The sequence below is a fragment of the Loxodonta africana genome, chromosome 21 (genome assembly GCF_030014295.1).
Source record: "Loxodonta africana isolate mLoxAfr1 chromosome 21, mLoxAfr1.hap2, whole genome shotgun sequence".
NCBI classification, from domain to species: Eukaryota; Metazoa; Chordata; class Mammalia; order Proboscidea; family Elephantidae; genus Loxodonta; species Loxodonta africana.
Genome location: NC_087362.1, coordinates 64125569 through 64143479, shown reverse-complemented (window position 1 = coordinate 64143479; position 17911 = coordinate 64125569). Strand labels below are relative to the sequence as shown.

Below are 17911 nucleotides of genomic sequence, written 5' to 3'. Positions count from 1 at the left end.
AATGATGGTAGCCGACTGTGTTGCTTTGAATGTGTGTTTCTCTCCACAGTCCTGCCAGTAATCCAGTCTCATGCATCAGGCTCCTGACGGGGATCACTATGCCTCTTCCAAGTCTCCCATTCCAGGGTTTTGACCCATAATTTTTCCGGTTCCTGTTGTATTGTAAAAGTTCGGGTCTGTTCCGATTTCACTTTGTTGGCCATGAATGAACTAGTTCAAACTGACTCAAAGCTCTGGTCTGAACCCACTCACTGGCTCCACAGGAGAAAGACCTGGCAATCTGCTTTTGTAAAGATGACAGCCTAGTCTGTCACATGGAATCACTATGAGTCGAAAATCGACTCGACAGCACCTAACAACAATAATGATGTCTAATTATATTGCATATCTTTGCATGTGTTTATCATTCATTTGTCTTCTTTGGTGAAGTGTCCAAATCGTTTGCCCATTTTTTAAATTGGATTATTTGTTTTCACATTATTGAGTTTGGAGTCTTCTTTACATGCGTAATATTAATCTTAATGACAGTAATTAACACTAACATTTACCAAGTACTCATACACATGGGGTACTGTCAGGTTTTTAAATTATTTCATTTAATCCTCATAACAACCATATTAGGTTAGGTACTATGATTGTTATCTATATTGTACAGATGATGAAACTGCCAAATACTGGATAGGTTTTAGAAATAAACACATTTGGGTATCATCTGGGCTTACGAATAATTAGAATATACTATGGTAATTACTGTAGAAACCCTGGTGGCGTAGTGGTTAAGTGCTACGGCTGCTAACCAAAAGGTCGGCAGTTCAAATCTGCCAGGCGCTCCTTGGAAACTGTACGGGCAGTTCTACTCTGTCCTATAGGGTCACTATGAGTCGGAATCCACCTGACTAGGCAGTGGGTTTGGTTTGGTTTTTTTTATGGTAATTATGGAAATCCTGGTGGCTTAGTGGTTAAGAGCTACTGCTGCTAACCAAAAGGTCAGCAGTTTGAATTCACCAGGTTCCCCTTGAAAATTCACCAGGTGAGGCAGTTCAGCTGTGTCCTGTAGGGTCACTGTGAGTTGGAACCTCTTCAGTGGCACCTGACAACAACAACAACATGGTAATTATAACGGTATAAAAAAAATTTTTTTTTTTTATATATATATATAGTAAATGAAGGGAAGTAATATCTCAACTGGATTTTGAAGAGATGTTTGCTAGGCTATCCTTTGAAGAAAGGGCATTCTAGACAACTAGAACTGAAATTTAAGTTCTGGGCATAATATGCCTAAGAAATTAAAAGTAGTTTAGTACTGCTGGAATGTGAGGTAAAAAAGGCGTTGGAGAATTGGAGATGTATCTGGAGAGAGAGACAGTGCCCATGCTGTTTAGACATAAAGCATTAAAATGAGTAGACTTAAACATTGTTTCAGTTTTCTAACCTTTTCTATCCTTCACATTTGATTATGAGTTTAAAAAACTTCCTTTCCTTCCCACCTGTCTCTTCCCATCAGTAATAACACTGGCTTACGCAACTCTCATGCCTCATTCAGCATCTTGTAGTTTTTTTCCTGGTCCTAGATGAAATATGCAACATTATATTTCTATTTTACTGGTTTCTTTCTGAATGAAAAATTTGAAATACGCTGTTATAATAAAGAAAAATAATTTGAATATCAAACTGAATTGGGAGAACAGTTAGTCTTTTTCTTAAATACCACAACATTAATGAATTTTTGTTTTCTCAGATTAATGATAATAAGATCAGATAATTTTCTTCACTTTGAGAGTTAAATTTTTTTAATGTAAATTTTATTGGGATACAATATACATGCAGAAAGTTACACAAATCAGAAATGAACAAGGAAGACCTAAGCTCTCTTTTTAATTTTTTTATTTAAAAAATTTTTAATTGCCTCATTTTTTAAATTAAACTCTTTGTTTTTAGATACAGGAATTGCAGATTCACCTGCAGTTGTAATAAATAATACTGAGAGGTCCTGTGTATCCTTCATCCAGTTTCCTGCAATAAGTAGCATCTTGCAAAACTGTAGTACAATATCACAGTCAGGAAATCAAATTGATATAGTTATCCACTGATCTTATTCAGATTTCCCCAGTTCTTCATGTGTTCTCTGTGTGTGTTCGCATTTAGTTATATGAGATTTTATCATGTGTGTAGGCATCTACCACCATAGTCAAAATACAGAACACAAAGATCTCTGGTGGTATTCTTTTATAACTACATCTGGCTCTCTCCCTCCCTTTGCCCCATCCCTAACCCTTGGCAAACACAAATCTTTTCTCTATATAATTTTATCATTTTAAGAAAGTTATACCAATGGAATCATGTAGTATATGTTCACCTGATTAGGTCGGTCTTGATTAAAATAATCTCATTGAATCAGCCAAAGTCAAGTGATTAAAAAAAAAAAAAACCTGTTGTCATCAAGTTGATTTTGACTCATAGTGACTCCACAGGACAGAGTCGAACTGCCCCATCAGGTTTCCAAGGCCATACATCTTTATGAAGCAGATTACCACATCTTTTTCCTGAAGAGCTGCTGGTGGATTCAAACTGCCGACCTTCTGTTCACAGCCAAGCACTTAACCACTGCGCCACCAGGGCTCTTTAGTCAACTGATTAACCCAGTGCCATCGGATCAATTCCAACTCATAGCGACCCTATAAAAATAAAAAAAAACAAACCCATTGCCTTTGAGTGGATTCCGACTCATAACAACTCTGTACCAAACCAAAAATCTAACTCCTTGCATTTAAGTTGATTCATAGTGACCCTGTAGGACAGAGTAGAACTGCCCCTGTAGGGTTTCCAAGGAGTGGCAGGTAGATTCGAACTGTCGACCTTTTGGTTAGCAGCTGAGCTTTTAAACATTACGCAAGCCTGTAGGACAGAGTAATCAAGCCAGTTATGCAACTACTTGGTTTATTTGCTTACACTATGGCACTTTCACTTTCTCAAGCCCAACCTGTTGTCTTGGAGTCAATTCCAACTCACAGCAACCCTGTAAGGATGGGGTAGAACTGCCCAATAGGTTTTCTAAGGAGCGGATGGTAGATTTGAACTGTCGACCTTTTGGTTAGCAGCCAAGTTTCTTACCTACTGTCTCAGGACCTATTAAAGCTGTAACAGGTATTTATCTGTGGGCTTTGTCAGACTGCCATCACCACCACCACACACTCTAATAGCTCTCTCTGAGTCTAGGAAGGAGTAGGTGATGGCCATTTGGTTTACCTCTTTGTAAAGGTTACTGATTCCTTATAGGGCGTCGTAAATATAATTCTTTGTAAACTTTGGATCATAAGTCAGATGGGAGTAGTAAGAGATGACAATATTTAGCAAAATGATTTTTTTTTTCTTAAATTGGTCCTCTACTATTAATTCACGGTGATAGACAAGTACTTGTCTGTTCCTGAATTCTTTGCAAAACAAGGAATACTTAATTCTTTTTTTTCCCTCTTTTCTTAGTACATAAGAATGATGTAAAATCAAATAAGAAAATATAACAAATTGTGGAAACTTTGGGGGAGGTGGTTTGTGAATCAGCATATTCAAGAGTTTTGTTTTGCTAATCAGAATTTTTTTTTAAATCCTCCGACAAGCATATGGTGGATATTTTTCATAAATTCTGGGAAACCATTATCCTACGAGATTTAGCTTATCCAATGAGAGTTATGGGAACCCAGACCCAGTGCCGTCGAGTCGATTCCGACTCATAGCGACCATATAGGACAGGGTAGAATTGCCCCATAGAGTTTCCAAGGAGCGCCAGGCAGCTCCTTATGGGAACACAATATAATTTATTAAGTAGTTATGATATACCTTCAAATCTGTTTTCTTTTTTAACTCCCTTAAAATAGTCCTAAAGGTAGGAATTATGTTTCCCAATTTACAGGTGATACTTTATTGAACTGTTCAAAGTCATGCAGGTAGAGAGACACTGAGTTGTAATTGGAAGCCAGCTCTGTTGGATCCCAAAGCCATGCTCCTTCCCTTATGCGATACCGCCTCTCAGCTTCCTTGTCTGTAAAATGGGGAGGATAGTACCCATTACACAAACAAATCATAATGCCTGGTGTGGAGTAGGTGTTCACTGTTGCTGTTGATGATGATTCTGACTCGTGACGACCTCCATATGTACGGAGTAGAACTGCTTCATAAAGTTCTCAAGGCCGTGATCTTTCAGAAGCAGATTGCCAGGCCTGTCTTCCCAGGCACGTCTAAGTGGTTTGGAACAGCCAACCTTTTGGCTAGTAGTTGAGCATGTAATCATTTGTGTAACCCACGGACTCCACATGTTCAATTCGTGGTAGCTGTTATTTTGTTGAGAACCATGAAGTCTTTAGTGTTTGTTTGCTTTTTCCCCCAAGAAGCCTTTTAGAAAGTGTACTGTGAAATGTTCATATAATTTATCAGAACAATATTTATGTATAGAATAATTTTGAAAATATAAAATAATTTTCATCTCACACTTTGTTTTTTTATTGGTGATACGATATTTTGAATTTTTGTATGGAAAGCGTTTTAAATTTTCTACTCCAATTTTAAAACTCACTCTAATTTTTCTTTCTCTTTTTCTGCTTCTCTCTTAACCTTTCTGTCTCTCATATTTTCAACCACTCGACTGGCTACTTTTCCACGGCCGGTAAACATACCCAAGTACCTACCAATTTTCTTCATTGATTTCGGAAGAGTATTTGGCAATTACTATATTATTTTTTTTGTTTATCCTACTGTGGTATGGCTTCCACCTAAACCACTCCATTAAACTATTCTTTTTTTTTGTATATAAATTGTGCTTTAAGTGAAAGTTTACAAATCAAGTCAGTCTCTCACACAAAAACCCATATACACCTTGCGACACACTCCCAGTTACTCTCCCCCTAATGAGACAGTCTCCTGTCTCCCTCCACTCTCTCTTTTCGTGTCCTTTTCGCCAGCTTCTAACCCCCTCCACCCTCTCATCTCCCCTCCAGGCAGGAGATGCCAACATAGTCTCAAGTGTCCACCTGATCCAAGAAGCTCACTCCTCACCAGCATCTGGATCTCTCCAACCCATTGTCCAGTCCAATCCATGTCTGAAGAGTTGGCTTCAGGAATGGTTCCTGTCCTGGGCCAACAGAAGGTCTGGGGACCATGACCACCAGCGTCCTTCTAGTCTCAGTCAGACCATTAAGTCTGGTATTATGAGAATTTGGGATCTGCATCCCGCTGCTCTCCTGGTCCCTCAGGGGTTCACTGTTGTGTTCCCTGTCAGGGCAGTCATCGGTTGTAGCCAGGCACCATCTTGTTCTTCTGGTCTCCGGATGATGTAGTCTCTGGTTCATGTGGCCCTTTCTGTCTCTTGGGCTCGTAATTGCCTTGTGTCCTTGGTGTTCTTCATTCTCCTTTGATCCAGGTGGGTTGAGACCAATTGATGCATCTTAGATGGCTGCTTGCTAGCATTTAAGACCCCAGACGCCACTCTTCAAAGTGGGATGCAGAATATTTTCTTAATAGATTTTATTATGCCAATTGACTTAGATGTTGACCTTCGAAGCATTCAGTTTATTCAGGAAACTTCTTTGCTTTTGGTTTAGTCCAGTTGTGCTGGCCCTCCCCTGTATTGTGTGCTGTCTTTCCGTTCACCTAAAGTAGTTCTTATCTACTATCTAATTAGTGAATGTCCCTCTCCCACCCTCCCTCCCCCCCTCATAACCACAAAAGAATGTTTTCTTCTCAGTTTAAACTATTTCTCAAATTCTTACAATAGCAGTCTTATACAATATTTGTCCTTTTGCAACTAATTTCACTCAGCATAATGCCTTCCAGGTTCCTTCATGTTATGAAATGTTTCACAGATTCCTCACTGTTCCTTATCGATGTGTAGTATTCCATTGTGTGGATATACCATAATTTATTTATCCATTCATCTGTTGAGGGGCACCTTGGTTGCTTCCATGTTTTTGCTATTGTAACCAGTGCTGCAACCATTAAACTATTCTTACCACGAGCGTGGAATATCTTGTGCTGCCAGAAAATAAGAAGAATGTCTTCAAAATAGGACGGGCATATACGAAGAGGAAACTTGAAGGCGCTCCTAGTGGCCAAAGCTGGAACAATTTGGGCAACAAATAAATAGTTATAGTACTGGATGATAACCCATATAAAATAAATATCCATGAGTCTATACTGATAGAAATAAATAATCGAATGAATGAAGACATACATACGTAGGAAAGAAGAAACAGCTTTTTATAGTAGAATTCCAACTGAAAATGTAGGACTAACTGAAGTAGAAAATTACCATCAAGCAAACACCATGGTAATAATTGTTTGCAAGAACCATAATGGAAGTTAAAATTAATTACAGAAGGATAAATAGTAACTTTACAGTGGAGAATCCTGGTAGATGCTGCTTTAACCAATGTGATCAAAGTTAACGTTATCATGTACCCCTTATATGATAAAAAAAATATGCACTGAAAAAGACACATCACTTCTGTGGTATTTTTGCCAAAGATGTATAATCTTAATCTCATTATGAGAAAACATTGTTAGATGCCATTGAGTCAATAATGACTTACAATGGCCCCATGTGTCACAGAGTAGAACTGCTCTATAGGGGTTTCTTGGCTATAATCTTATCGGAAGCAAATCACCAGGCCTTGTCTTCCACAGAACCCCGTAGACAAGACCAAACTGGGGAATGTTCTACAAATGAGTGACCAGCACTCTTCAAAAGTCAGAGTCATGAAAGATAAAAACTGAAGAACTACCACAAATTAGATGACATTCAAGTGGCATGACAGCTAAAAGCAATGTGAGGTTCTTAATTTGGTCTTGGACTAGAAAAAAGAAAAAATTAGTGGGAAAACAGGCAAAATTCAAGTAAGTCAATAGTTCGGTGAATAGTTTTGTATCAGTATTAACTTCTTAGTTTTGATCATTGTACTCTGATTATTAAGATGTGAACATTAGGGAAAGCTGGGCGAAGGACATACGGGAACTCTTGAGTGTAAAATGATCTCCAAACAATAAAAAGTTATAAGCTATCAAAACAAAATTATTGCTACAGAGGCCAGTAACAGTTACCTAGTGGAAAAATCACTGGACCCTACACTCTTTATCTTATTGACCTCAGTGTAAGACCAGTGGGATCTGTGCTTTCTCATCATCCTTACTAGTTCTGTACTAGTTCACATTCTTACCATTTCCTTCCTGAACTATTAAAATGATCTGCTGACTGGATCTCTTTATCCATCTTCACTTGCCTTTAATACATCTTTCTCATTGTTGCCAGAGTGATTTTTAAAAATATCGTTTCTAGATATCAGGTTTTCAATCGAGCAGTCTATTACTTGTGACCTCTGCTTATCTGCCCACTGCCGTCGAGTCACTTCCAACTCATAGCAACCCTATAGGGTTTCCGAGGCTATAAATCTTCACGGAAGCAGACTGCCACATCTTTGTCCTGTGGAGCCACTGGTGGTTTTGAACCAGCGACTTTCCGGTTCACAGTCAGTCACTTTAACCACTGCACCACCAGGACTCCTGATCTCAGCTTGGGAATAAAAAATGCATTTCTAATACAGTATTCTTACTTTTTAGGCATGAGTTGCACATAACTGTGACAATTCGTTGCTTGGGTATGACACAAAGTCTTTACAGCCTGTCTTTACCCAGAGCACAGGGATAGGTAGACATGGTTCTAAATTCACGTTCTGACCATTGGACAAACAGTATGCAACTGTGGATTTTTGCCTTGTTTTCTTCTCACCACACCTTACTAAGGCACGGTTGTCAGCAGTGAAGTATATGCTGGTTGAAAGTATGAGCTCTAGATTCAGAAGGGCCTGCGTTCTGCCACTTTCTAGCTCTTTAGTTTAGAGCACAGAGCAGGGACTAAAGTGGCACAGTGAAGACCCTAGGCTATGAAATTTAAGGAGGCATTTGCATCAGTGGCACCTTAAATTTCACACCACAGACACCTTGCTTGCCTCACCCTAATTCCAGTCCTGCTAGCAGAGGTAAGTTACTTCTTTGTGTCTCGTTTTTCTCATCTATAAAATGAGGATAATATTTCCACTTCAGAGGGTAACTGTGAGGATTAAGTGCTTATTAACACAGCACAGTGCCTGAAACTTAGTGAATAATCAATAAATGATAGCTGTTTTTCTTTATCTCACTTCCATCTATATCATATCTTCCACCTCTCTTTTAAAGTAAGGAATATTACTCAGCTTTATAAAAATTTCTGGCCATCTTAACTCAGTAATTCAAAACTATTTGTTTAGTTTTAAATTCTTTGACAAAAATTGGTAAGTTTTTAAGAATAAAAGTTAGATTTGTACTACATGGTCAGTAAATTTACCTGTGAAGTATCAAATGCCTGTACAAGATCCTAAAAATAACTAAAGATGTTATTTTCTTCCGAAATTTTACCATAAATGTTTTGGATGCTTGTAGAAAGCACTCACTGAGAAACTTTCTTTTTTTTTTTTCTGATGTTGTTGTTAGATCCCATCAGGTTATTTCTGACTCATGGCGACCCTGTCTGTGTACAACAGAACAAAAAGCTACTGGGTTCTGTGCCATCCTCGCAGTCGTTGTTATGCTTGACCCATTGTTGCAACCGCTGTGTCAGTCCATCTTGTTGAGGGTCTTCTCCTTATTGCTGACCCTGTACTTTACCAAGCATGATTTTCTTCTCCAGGGACTGATCCCTCCTGACAAGTCCAAAGTACGTAAGATGCAGTCTTGCCATCCTTGCTTCTAAGGAATAGTCTGGCTATATGTTTCCCAAAGCAGATTAGTTTGTTCTTCTGGCAGCCCGTTATATATTCAATATTCTTCACCAACACCATAATTCAAAGACGTCCATTCTTCTTTGGTTTTTCTTATTCATTGTCCAGCTTTTACATGCATATGAGGCAATTGAAAATACCATGGCCTGGGTCAGGCACACCGTAGTCCTCAAAATGACCTCTTTTTAATACTTCAGAGAAATCTTTTGCATCAGATTTGCCCAATGCAATACATCTGATTTCTTGACTGCTGCTCCCATGGGGGTTGGTTGTGGATCCAAGTAAAATGAAGTCCTTTACAACTTAAGTCTTTTCTCCGTTTATCGTGATGTTGCTTATTGATCCACTTGTGAAGATTTTTGTATTCTTTATGTTGAGGTGTAATGTGCACTGGAGACTGTGGTATTTGATCTTCATCAGTAAGTGCTTCAAGTCATCTTTGCTTTCAGCAAGCAAGGTTGTGTCATCTGTGTAACACAGGGTGTTAACAAGTCTTCCTCCAACCCTGACACCCCATTCTCCATATAGTTCAGCTTCTCGGATTATTTGCTCAGCGTACAGATTGAATAAGTATGGTGACACACATCTTTTCTGACTTTAGACCAAGCGGTATCCCCTTGTTCGTTCAAGAGACTGACTACCTCTTGATCTATGTACAGGTTCCTCATGAGCACAATTAAGTGTTCTGAAATTCCCATTCTTCGCAATGTTATCCATAATTTGTTATAATCCATACAATCAAATGCCTTTGCATACTCAGTGAAACACAGATAAATATCTTTCTGGAATTCTCTGCTTTCAGCCAGGATCCATCTGACATCAGCAGTGATATTCCTGGTTCCACATCCTCTTCTCAATCCAAGTTGAATTTCTGGCAGTTGCCTGTCAATACACTACTGCAGCCGCTTTTGAGTGATCTTCAGCAAAATTTTACTTATGTGTGATATTAATGATATTGTTTGATAATTTCTACATTCGGTTGGATCACCTTTCTTGGGAATAGGCATAAATATGGATCTCATTCAGTCAGTTGGCCAGGTAGCTGTCTTCCAAATTTCTTGGCAAAGACAAGTGAGCACTTCCACCTCTGCATCCATTTGTTGAAACATCTCAATTGGTATTCCGTCAATTCCTGGGGTCTTGTTTTTTGCCATTGTCTTCAGTGCAGCGTGGACTTCTTCCTTCAGTACCATCAGTTCATGACCATATACGACCTCCAGAAATGGTTGAATATTGATCAATTTTTGGTATAGTGACTCTTTATTCCTTCCATTTCCTTTTGATGCTTCCTGCATCGTTTAGTATTTTCCCCATAGTAGAATCCTTCAAAATTGCAACTTGAGGCTGAATTTCTTCTTCAGTTCTTTCAGCTCAAGAAATGCCAAGTGTGTTCTTCCATTTTAGTTTTCTAACTCCAGCTCTTTGCACATTTCATTATACTTTGTCTTCTCGAGCTGCCGTTTGAAATCTTCTGTTCAGCTCTTTTTCTTCATTTCGTCCTTTGATTTTAGCTACTCGATGTTCAAGAGCAACGTTTCAGAGTCTCTTCTGACATTTTGGTCTCTTCTTTCTTTCTTGTCTTTTTAATAACCTCTTGCTTTCTTCAGGTATGATGCCCTTCATGTCATTCCACAACTCGTGTGGTTTTTGGTCATTAGTGGTCCACGTATCAAATCTATTCTTGAGTTGGTCTCTAAATTTAGGTAGGATATACTCAAGGTCACATTTTGGCTCTTGTGGATTTGTTCTAATTTTCTTCAGGTTCAACTTGAAAAATATGAACAATTAATGGTCTGTTCCTCAGTTGGCCCCTAGCCTTTTTCTGACTGATGATATTGAGCCTTTCCATCATCTCTTTTTCTGATAATGTAGTTCAATTATAGATATTTCACCATGGGAAAAAAGTGCCTTCCAATTTTCTTTGTGGAAATTTGTACCTTGATAACTTAATATTCCCTCTGCTAAAGGAGTAATATCCCTTAATATGTGAAAAATGCTTTCCCAATACAGAAGTTGCTGCTTCCAAACTTGTTAAAACTGGTTGTATATTGTTTTAACGCAAATATTATTAAGAAAACAGCAGTATCAATAATAATATCTAAAATCTCTGTGCGCTAGACACCATGCTAAACACTTTACAAGCATTATCTCTTAGTTCTTACAGCAACCCTATAATGTGGATACTATTTTTATCTTCATTTTACAGATGAGGAAGTTAGGGCTTAGGTAACTAGCCCAAGGTCGCATATCTAGGAAATGATGAAACTGGGACTAGATCCTAGTGCTGGCTGATTCCAAAATCCCGTTCTTGTAATCACAACATTATGCTGAGAATAGCTTTTAGTGTTATGAGTAATTTATGAACTGATGAATTCAACATATTTCATGTTGTCAGTAAGTAGTGAACTTTGTAAGGTTTTGTGGTTTGGTGTTTTAAAAATATACTTTTGACTTATTGGAAGCAAAAGATGAGCTTTTAAACAATAAAACATTGAAAAAATGACACTAATGTAAAATAGAAGGTAAAATATTACTTGTTTTCGTATTACCCATGGCTTTTATTTAAAGCAAAAAATTTTTGTCAAGTATTCTGGTATTTTTATTGAAACCACTTAGCAACTCTAAGAATACCATCTGGCTACTTCTGTCTATATAATCATTTATTGATTCCCTAATTTCCTCAGCATAAAATCGAAATTTTAGCACAACCTATAACAGTCTTGATAATCTAACCCCAGTTACCTTTCAGTCCTTATTGCCTGTTATTTTCCCACATGCACTCAGATTTCTTGTTATGCCCAAACTAGTACTTGTTATTCCCAGAATATAACTGTTCCAAGCTTTTTTTTTTTCCCCCTGTAACATTTCAAGTGTACACAAAAGTAGAATACCTATCACCCAGGTACAGTAGCCATCAATTTATGGCCACTGTTTCATCTATATCTCCCTCCAACTAACATATGCACCCTCCCCCCCCATGAATCATTTTATAGCACCTCTCAGTCATGTTACTCCCTCTGTAAATATTTCAATTTATATATCTAAAAGGAAAATATTTTTTTGTTCTTCAGACACGACTTCAAACTATTCCACACGTAAAAAAAATAACTATAGTTTCTTCATAATTAAGTAGCGGTCAGAGTTGAAGGTTCCCAGTTTAATTAGTGTATTTTTACAGTTGTCTTGCCCAGGTCAGTATCCATACAAGTCCCACACATTGTATTTGTTTGCTATGTCTCAGATTAAGTCTCTCATTTTTTACTTTTTTTCTTCTTTTTCATTTTGGCATTCCGATTAGTCTTAAGTCTCTTTTAATCTATGGTTCTCTGTCTTTGTTTCTTGCAATTTCTTTGTTGAAGAAATTGAGTTATTTCTCTTTCTGGAGCCATGGAAAGTGGGTGAACTGCAGAAACTATTGCCCTGAGATAATCTTTAAACCTTAAACTGAAAATACCCCCTGAAGTCATCTTAAAACCAAACAGTAGTTTAGCTTAACTAGTAAAAAAGTTCTGCCTTGAGCATTACACACCCTTTTTAAGAACTATCTATATGGGATCAAATGGACAAGAGCAACTCAAAAGATAGGAACTTAAGGGGATAGTGAGATTATGTTAATGAGGGAGGAACAATTCAGAAAAGGAGGGTTAGAATGGCTGCACAACTCCAAAAATGTAATCAGTGTCACTAAATTGTACATGCAGAAATTGTTGAATTGGTATATGCTTTGCTGTGTATATTCTCAACAAAAACAACAAAATAAATAAAATTTAGAAGAAAGCAAAAAAAAAGAAATTGAGTCATTTGACCTATAGAGCTTCCCACATCCTGAATTTTGGTGATTGCATCCCGATGGTATCCATTAACATGTTCCTTTCTCCCCTGTATTTCCTGTAAGTCAAAATACAACTTTTTACTTAAAAACAAAAACTAAAAACACTTTATGAATGTCTATAATTTGCCAAGACTGTTTCTATATGAATGATTAAACTAAAGGTAATACTTCCAGTGTTAACTTTATCAATGTAAAAATGAAGATTATAACACTTTAATAAAAAAAAGAATGTTAGGGTTAGTTAAAAGTAGAAGACTGGATACTATTATAAGTTACAAGATGAAAATCTTTTAATTTGTGAATGTGATCATTGACAGATTGAGGAAAGTGAAATGAAATAACTGCTTCACTTCCTTTAAAAACTGAAAACAAATCTAAGGATAAACTCAGAAAAATACTTGATGGATTATCATTTGCTCTTGAATTTTTGTTTTTGTTTTCTCTAACCCTTTTCTCTTTTAAAAGCAAATGTTTATTGGTACCTTGGGAAAAAATGTTATGTGCAATAAATAATGAAGAAATCACCATACTAATTTTTGGCACGTATTACCAAAATTAACAACAAATTCATTGTTTTTAGAAGGTTGATTTAACCTAAATACTTAAATAAATAAATGCTATGCCTCTATTTTTTAACATAAAGGGATTAAGAACTAGCACGCTGGCTTAACATAAGCAATTTAAGATAACCAAAATGCCTTTTATAAATCATCTTTATAATACCAAATTACTAGGAAATATTTATTTCAGATATCCACTTTGCTTTTAACTGCAGAGATTTTAACTTCTTCTCTCTTGGCTTCATGATACCTTTCTCTCCTGACACTCATTTTACCATTCTTGCGGTTTCTTTTTGTTTTCCTTCATTAGCTCCTCTTCATCTGCTAGCCCCTTAAACTTGGTGTTTTTTGTTTGTTTCGTTGTTGATCTTCTGTCATTGTACATTGTCTCTCTAGCAGTCAGACCCATTCTTGCTCAAGCCTTGCTGTCTCTATATGCTGTTTTATATTCCATTCCACTCCATCTACCCAGTCCCCAAGGCCAGAAACCCCAGAGTCCTCCCCTCTCCTGAGCTGGAATATTTTTAGCTACAAGGTAGCTTTATATTGTTGAAATAATTGTACTTATTGTGTACAACTAAAATATTTGAAATGGATGAATTCACCAATGTCGGTGAATGAGTAGGTAGGGAAATTATTTCACTGAGAGGGAAGAGACCTGAGTCCCTACTTTGAATTTAAAACCTCTGATTTCTTGCCCAACTATTTTTGTGTCCCTCGTGAAGGAAAAAGGGGAGTAACAAGTCGTGTGAGAACTTTAATTTCCTAAGAGGTGTTAAGTGCATCCATAAGTACTAGATGTCCTTCTGTCCTATTTAGTCTTTTTTTTTTTTTTTTTTTAGTAGTAGTTTACTCTGACGCCACTACATTATTGCTGGACTTCCTATTTGGTCATGATGACCTGTGGTTTGAAAAACACTTAGGTCATAAATCCTTGAGTCTCCCCAATACTTAAATATGATACCCAGAATCTCCTAGATCTCCTCTTAGTTGCTATTAACATAATTAAATGTATTACATATCATCTTTATGTTTTGCTCTAATTTTTCATCTTATGAATATTTGGATATAATAATTAATATATGCACCTTTTATGTATCATTTTTCATTAACATGATTATTTTGAAACTATCACAGTTTTCTCAACTACAAAAAAGTTGCAAATATACTGCAAAGAAATTCTTTTATCATTCCCTCTTCCAGAGTAGGTTGCAGACCACCCCCAAAGACTTTATTATGTATTTTGTATAGATAAGGACATTATCCTGCATAACCACAATGTAACCATAACAAATGGAAAATTAGTACAGCAGTAGTTGTGAAGGAGGCAAACAAAGTAAAATACGATTAAGTAGATCTGCCAGAATTTGATGGCTACTTAGGGGGAAAAGGGGTAGAAAAACCTTAACATTGAGACGAGGTTGTCAGTTACTTTTTTGTGTTTGCTTGTATGTGTGAATTGGGAAATGACCAACATTTTAAAATAAATTTAGTTGCTTAACACTCCAAGGTTGATGTTCTGTGGAGTATAGTTTTCAAATATCTTAATAGCCAAAGAAATATTTGATCACAAGTTCGCTATTGTATACTGTTAAGATTTATGGTTAAACAATTTGGATTTTTGAGTCAGGTAATAGAATCGAAAGAAAAACTTATTTAAGGCATAGGAGTCTCGTGAGATATTTCGGAAATCACCCTGGGATCTGCAAATAGAGAGCATTAGTGAGTTAAGTGTAATGAAAGAAAGCATCCAGAGTATCCACGTCTTAGATTTCAGCCCTGACCTCTCTCTGAGGATCCAGTACCAAATTTCCAGCTGATAGAGCTCTCCATCTCCAACTCAGCATGAAAAGAATTTAACTTAACACACACACACACACACACACACACACACCCACACACCCACACACCCACCCACCTACCCACCCACCCACCCCTCTCCCCCTCTCTTCTGAACTAATTTCCTTTACCTTCTTTTGTTCAAGTACTTAGTCTAGAATCCAAATACTGGCTCTTCCTGCTTCTGAGCCACCCTCCACCCATATCTAGTTGATTTCTATATCTTGGAAAGGGCACCAGCCAAAAACCTAAATTTCGTACGAGCTTTATTACTAGTAACGGAGACTTTGAGAATGTCACTTACTTTCTTTTGTCTTCAACTTATTCTCTGTAAATTCTGATGTTTGAAATAAATGTGATACAATATAGTGGTTAAGAGCGTGGTCTCTGTAATGAGGCCTCCTGTCTTTTAGTCCCTCCGCCATCATTCAGGAACTGTGTGATCTTGGGCAAGGCATTTCTCTATGCCTCAGTATCCTCATCTATAAAATGAGGATAGTAACAATGCATATCTCACAGGGTTCTGAAAATGAATTAATATATATAAAATGTTAGGGGCAGTTTCTGGTACATAGTAAACATTAAACAAGTGTTAACTCTTATTATCATTTTGTAAGTGTTCCCCTCTCACATCCCTTCTATTACTTTGTAATGTTGCTGCAGTAGTGTCTTTAGCATTTGCCACTGTAATTTTGCTATTATCGCTCAGGATTAAATAAGTTATTACTTGTAAAGTGCTTCCAATATTGCCTGGCGCATACTTAGTAAACTCTCAGTGAATGTTAACTCTCATTATTGTTATTATGGTTTTTATCTTGATGACCTCTCAGATCAGTCCCATCTTTTCCTTGCTTTTAGTGGTCCTCTGCTTTTCATCTCCCCTCCTGCTGTCCAAATTGGTCTTTCTAGGACACTGTTCAGATAATGTAGCTTGTCTCTTTTGAGATTTTTGGTGCCTACCCATAAGGGGGAAAAAAAACCAGGGTTCTTTGGCAGAGACTTCAGATGATGGTATTGATGAGGTAAACTTGAATGAAATCTGAATTGGTAAATTTTGTTGGTTATTTAAGGGCTTTGCTTGCTAAAATAATCCTAACTTTTTTTTTTTTTTTTTTGGCTTAATTTTTTAAAATTGTGCTTTAAGTAAAAGTTTACAAATCAAGTGAGTTTCTCCTACAAAAATTTATATACACTTGGATATATACTCCTAATTGCTCTCCCCCTAATGAGACAGCACACTCCTTCCCTCCACTCTCTCTCTTCATGTCCATTTGGCCACCTTCTGACCCCCACTGCCCTCTCATCTCCCCTCCAGACAGGAGATGCCAACATAGTCTCATGTGTCTACTTGATCCAGGAAGCTCATTTCTCACCAGTATCATTTTCTATCCCATTGTCCAGTCCAATCCCTGTCTGAAGAGCTGGCTTTGGGAATGGTTCCTGTCTTGGGCTAACAGAAGGTCTGGGGACCATGACTACCAGGGACTAGAAGGACCAGTCAGACCATTAAGTCTGGTCTTTTTATGTGAATTTGGGGTCTGCATCCCACTGCTCTCCTGCTCCCTCAGGGGTTCTCTGTTGTGTTCCCTGTCAGGACAGTCATGAGTTGTAGCCAGGCACCATGTAGTTCTTCTGGTCACAGGCTGATGTAGTCTCTGCTAATAATCCTAACTTTTTATAGAAGGAAAAGTTGTACCAATGATTAAATTCTGGTAGACTTGCTCTTCACTTACTTTTAGCAAGGGACTAATCCTAAAGTTTTATCTGAGAAATTCAACAACAAAAAAACAAACAAAAAAAATTCAACAGTTTGGTTAAAATAGGATGTAAGGGGCAAAGGTCAGGAAGGTTTTATCAATTTTTTTTATGATAGGAAGATAAGTTTATGTTCATTGAAGTTAAGATAAGTAGAAAGTTTAAATGGGATTAGTGATTCTTTATAGATAGCTCTCTTTTGTTCATTTAAAAATCTCAAGCCTCTTTTTAGAATTTAAATGAAAGTAGCTCCATTTCCCTGCTTTAGCTTTTTGTTAGACGAATCATAAGAGACCTTATTTAATTTGTTAAAGAGAAGTCACTGTTAAGTGTTCATTTGCATGACCTGCTCTTTAACCCTTTGGTTTGATCAGCTCCAGCTATTTTCACATTTTAGAGTATTACTGAGAAAAGTATTTTTTTTCTCCTAAAGAAATTGCATTAGGTTTTCTTTTTAATACTGATAGCCGCATAAAGCCATTTCATCACAGTTTTAGTTTTTAGATGGTTTCTTTAAATCAGGTTTCTTTTGCATATTTTTAAAAAACTTTACTGCAGGAAATGGCTGAGTGAGAGTTAATGTGTACATGGAGGGCAGAACAGTCCATTGGGGGTTAAATTGCAGAGTCTAATGGAATAATAACTGGTAGCACCATCTGCTGGCCTACTTCCGCAGAAGGAGTCAGTATTTTTAACGACATCTCTAATATTCATGCTGATGCATTTTGATGCTTTGTGCATTCATTTCTTTCTGTGCTTTGTTGGAATCTGGCTATCTGCTTACAGCTATTGAGGAAACTCAGCTTTTTAGGAGGGGTTTACAGCCTTTTTCATACCTGAATAGGATGAACAGTGGATATAAACTTGCCAGGGCAGAAATGTGTTGATAAATCACAATGTGTATTTGTGGAGGGTTGTGCATCTCTTGGTTGCAGCTTGCTAAATAGGCCATTTAGGAATCTTCTTTCAATGCTTTTTTCTTGAGCACTGCCTGGGGTGGTGAAAAAGCAGAGGGCAAGCCTTTGTCTGACGCCAAAAATGTCTTCAGTGAAGAGGCCAAGAGGAAGGGTAAGTGAAAGCCTGAATGAGTGGGAGGAGGAGGGGTTCTTTGGGCTAAAAGGCTAATG

General features: G+C 37.3%; 1 protein-coding gene across 11 annotated transcripts in view; it reads left to right on the top strand.

Annotated features, from left to right (window-relative positions):
- Positions 1 to 17911, top strand: part of CHD9 (chromodomain helicase DNA binding protein 9) — a 230035-nt gene that overhangs the window by 96990 nt on the left and 115134 nt on the right. For 2 of the 11 annotated variants that reach the window (XM_064274038.1, XM_064274037.1), the window contains exon 1: positions 17770 to 17852. The exons of the other annotated variants lie outside the window; for them this stretch is intronic. In XM_064274038.1, the coding sequence (XP_064130108.1) occupies positions 17823 to 17852 (30 nt within the window). In that variant the 5' untranslated portion in view covers positions 17770 to 17822. Of the gene's footprint in view, positions 1 to 17769; positions 17853 to 17911 lie in introns of those variants that run through there. 11 annotated transcript variants of the gene reach the window in all.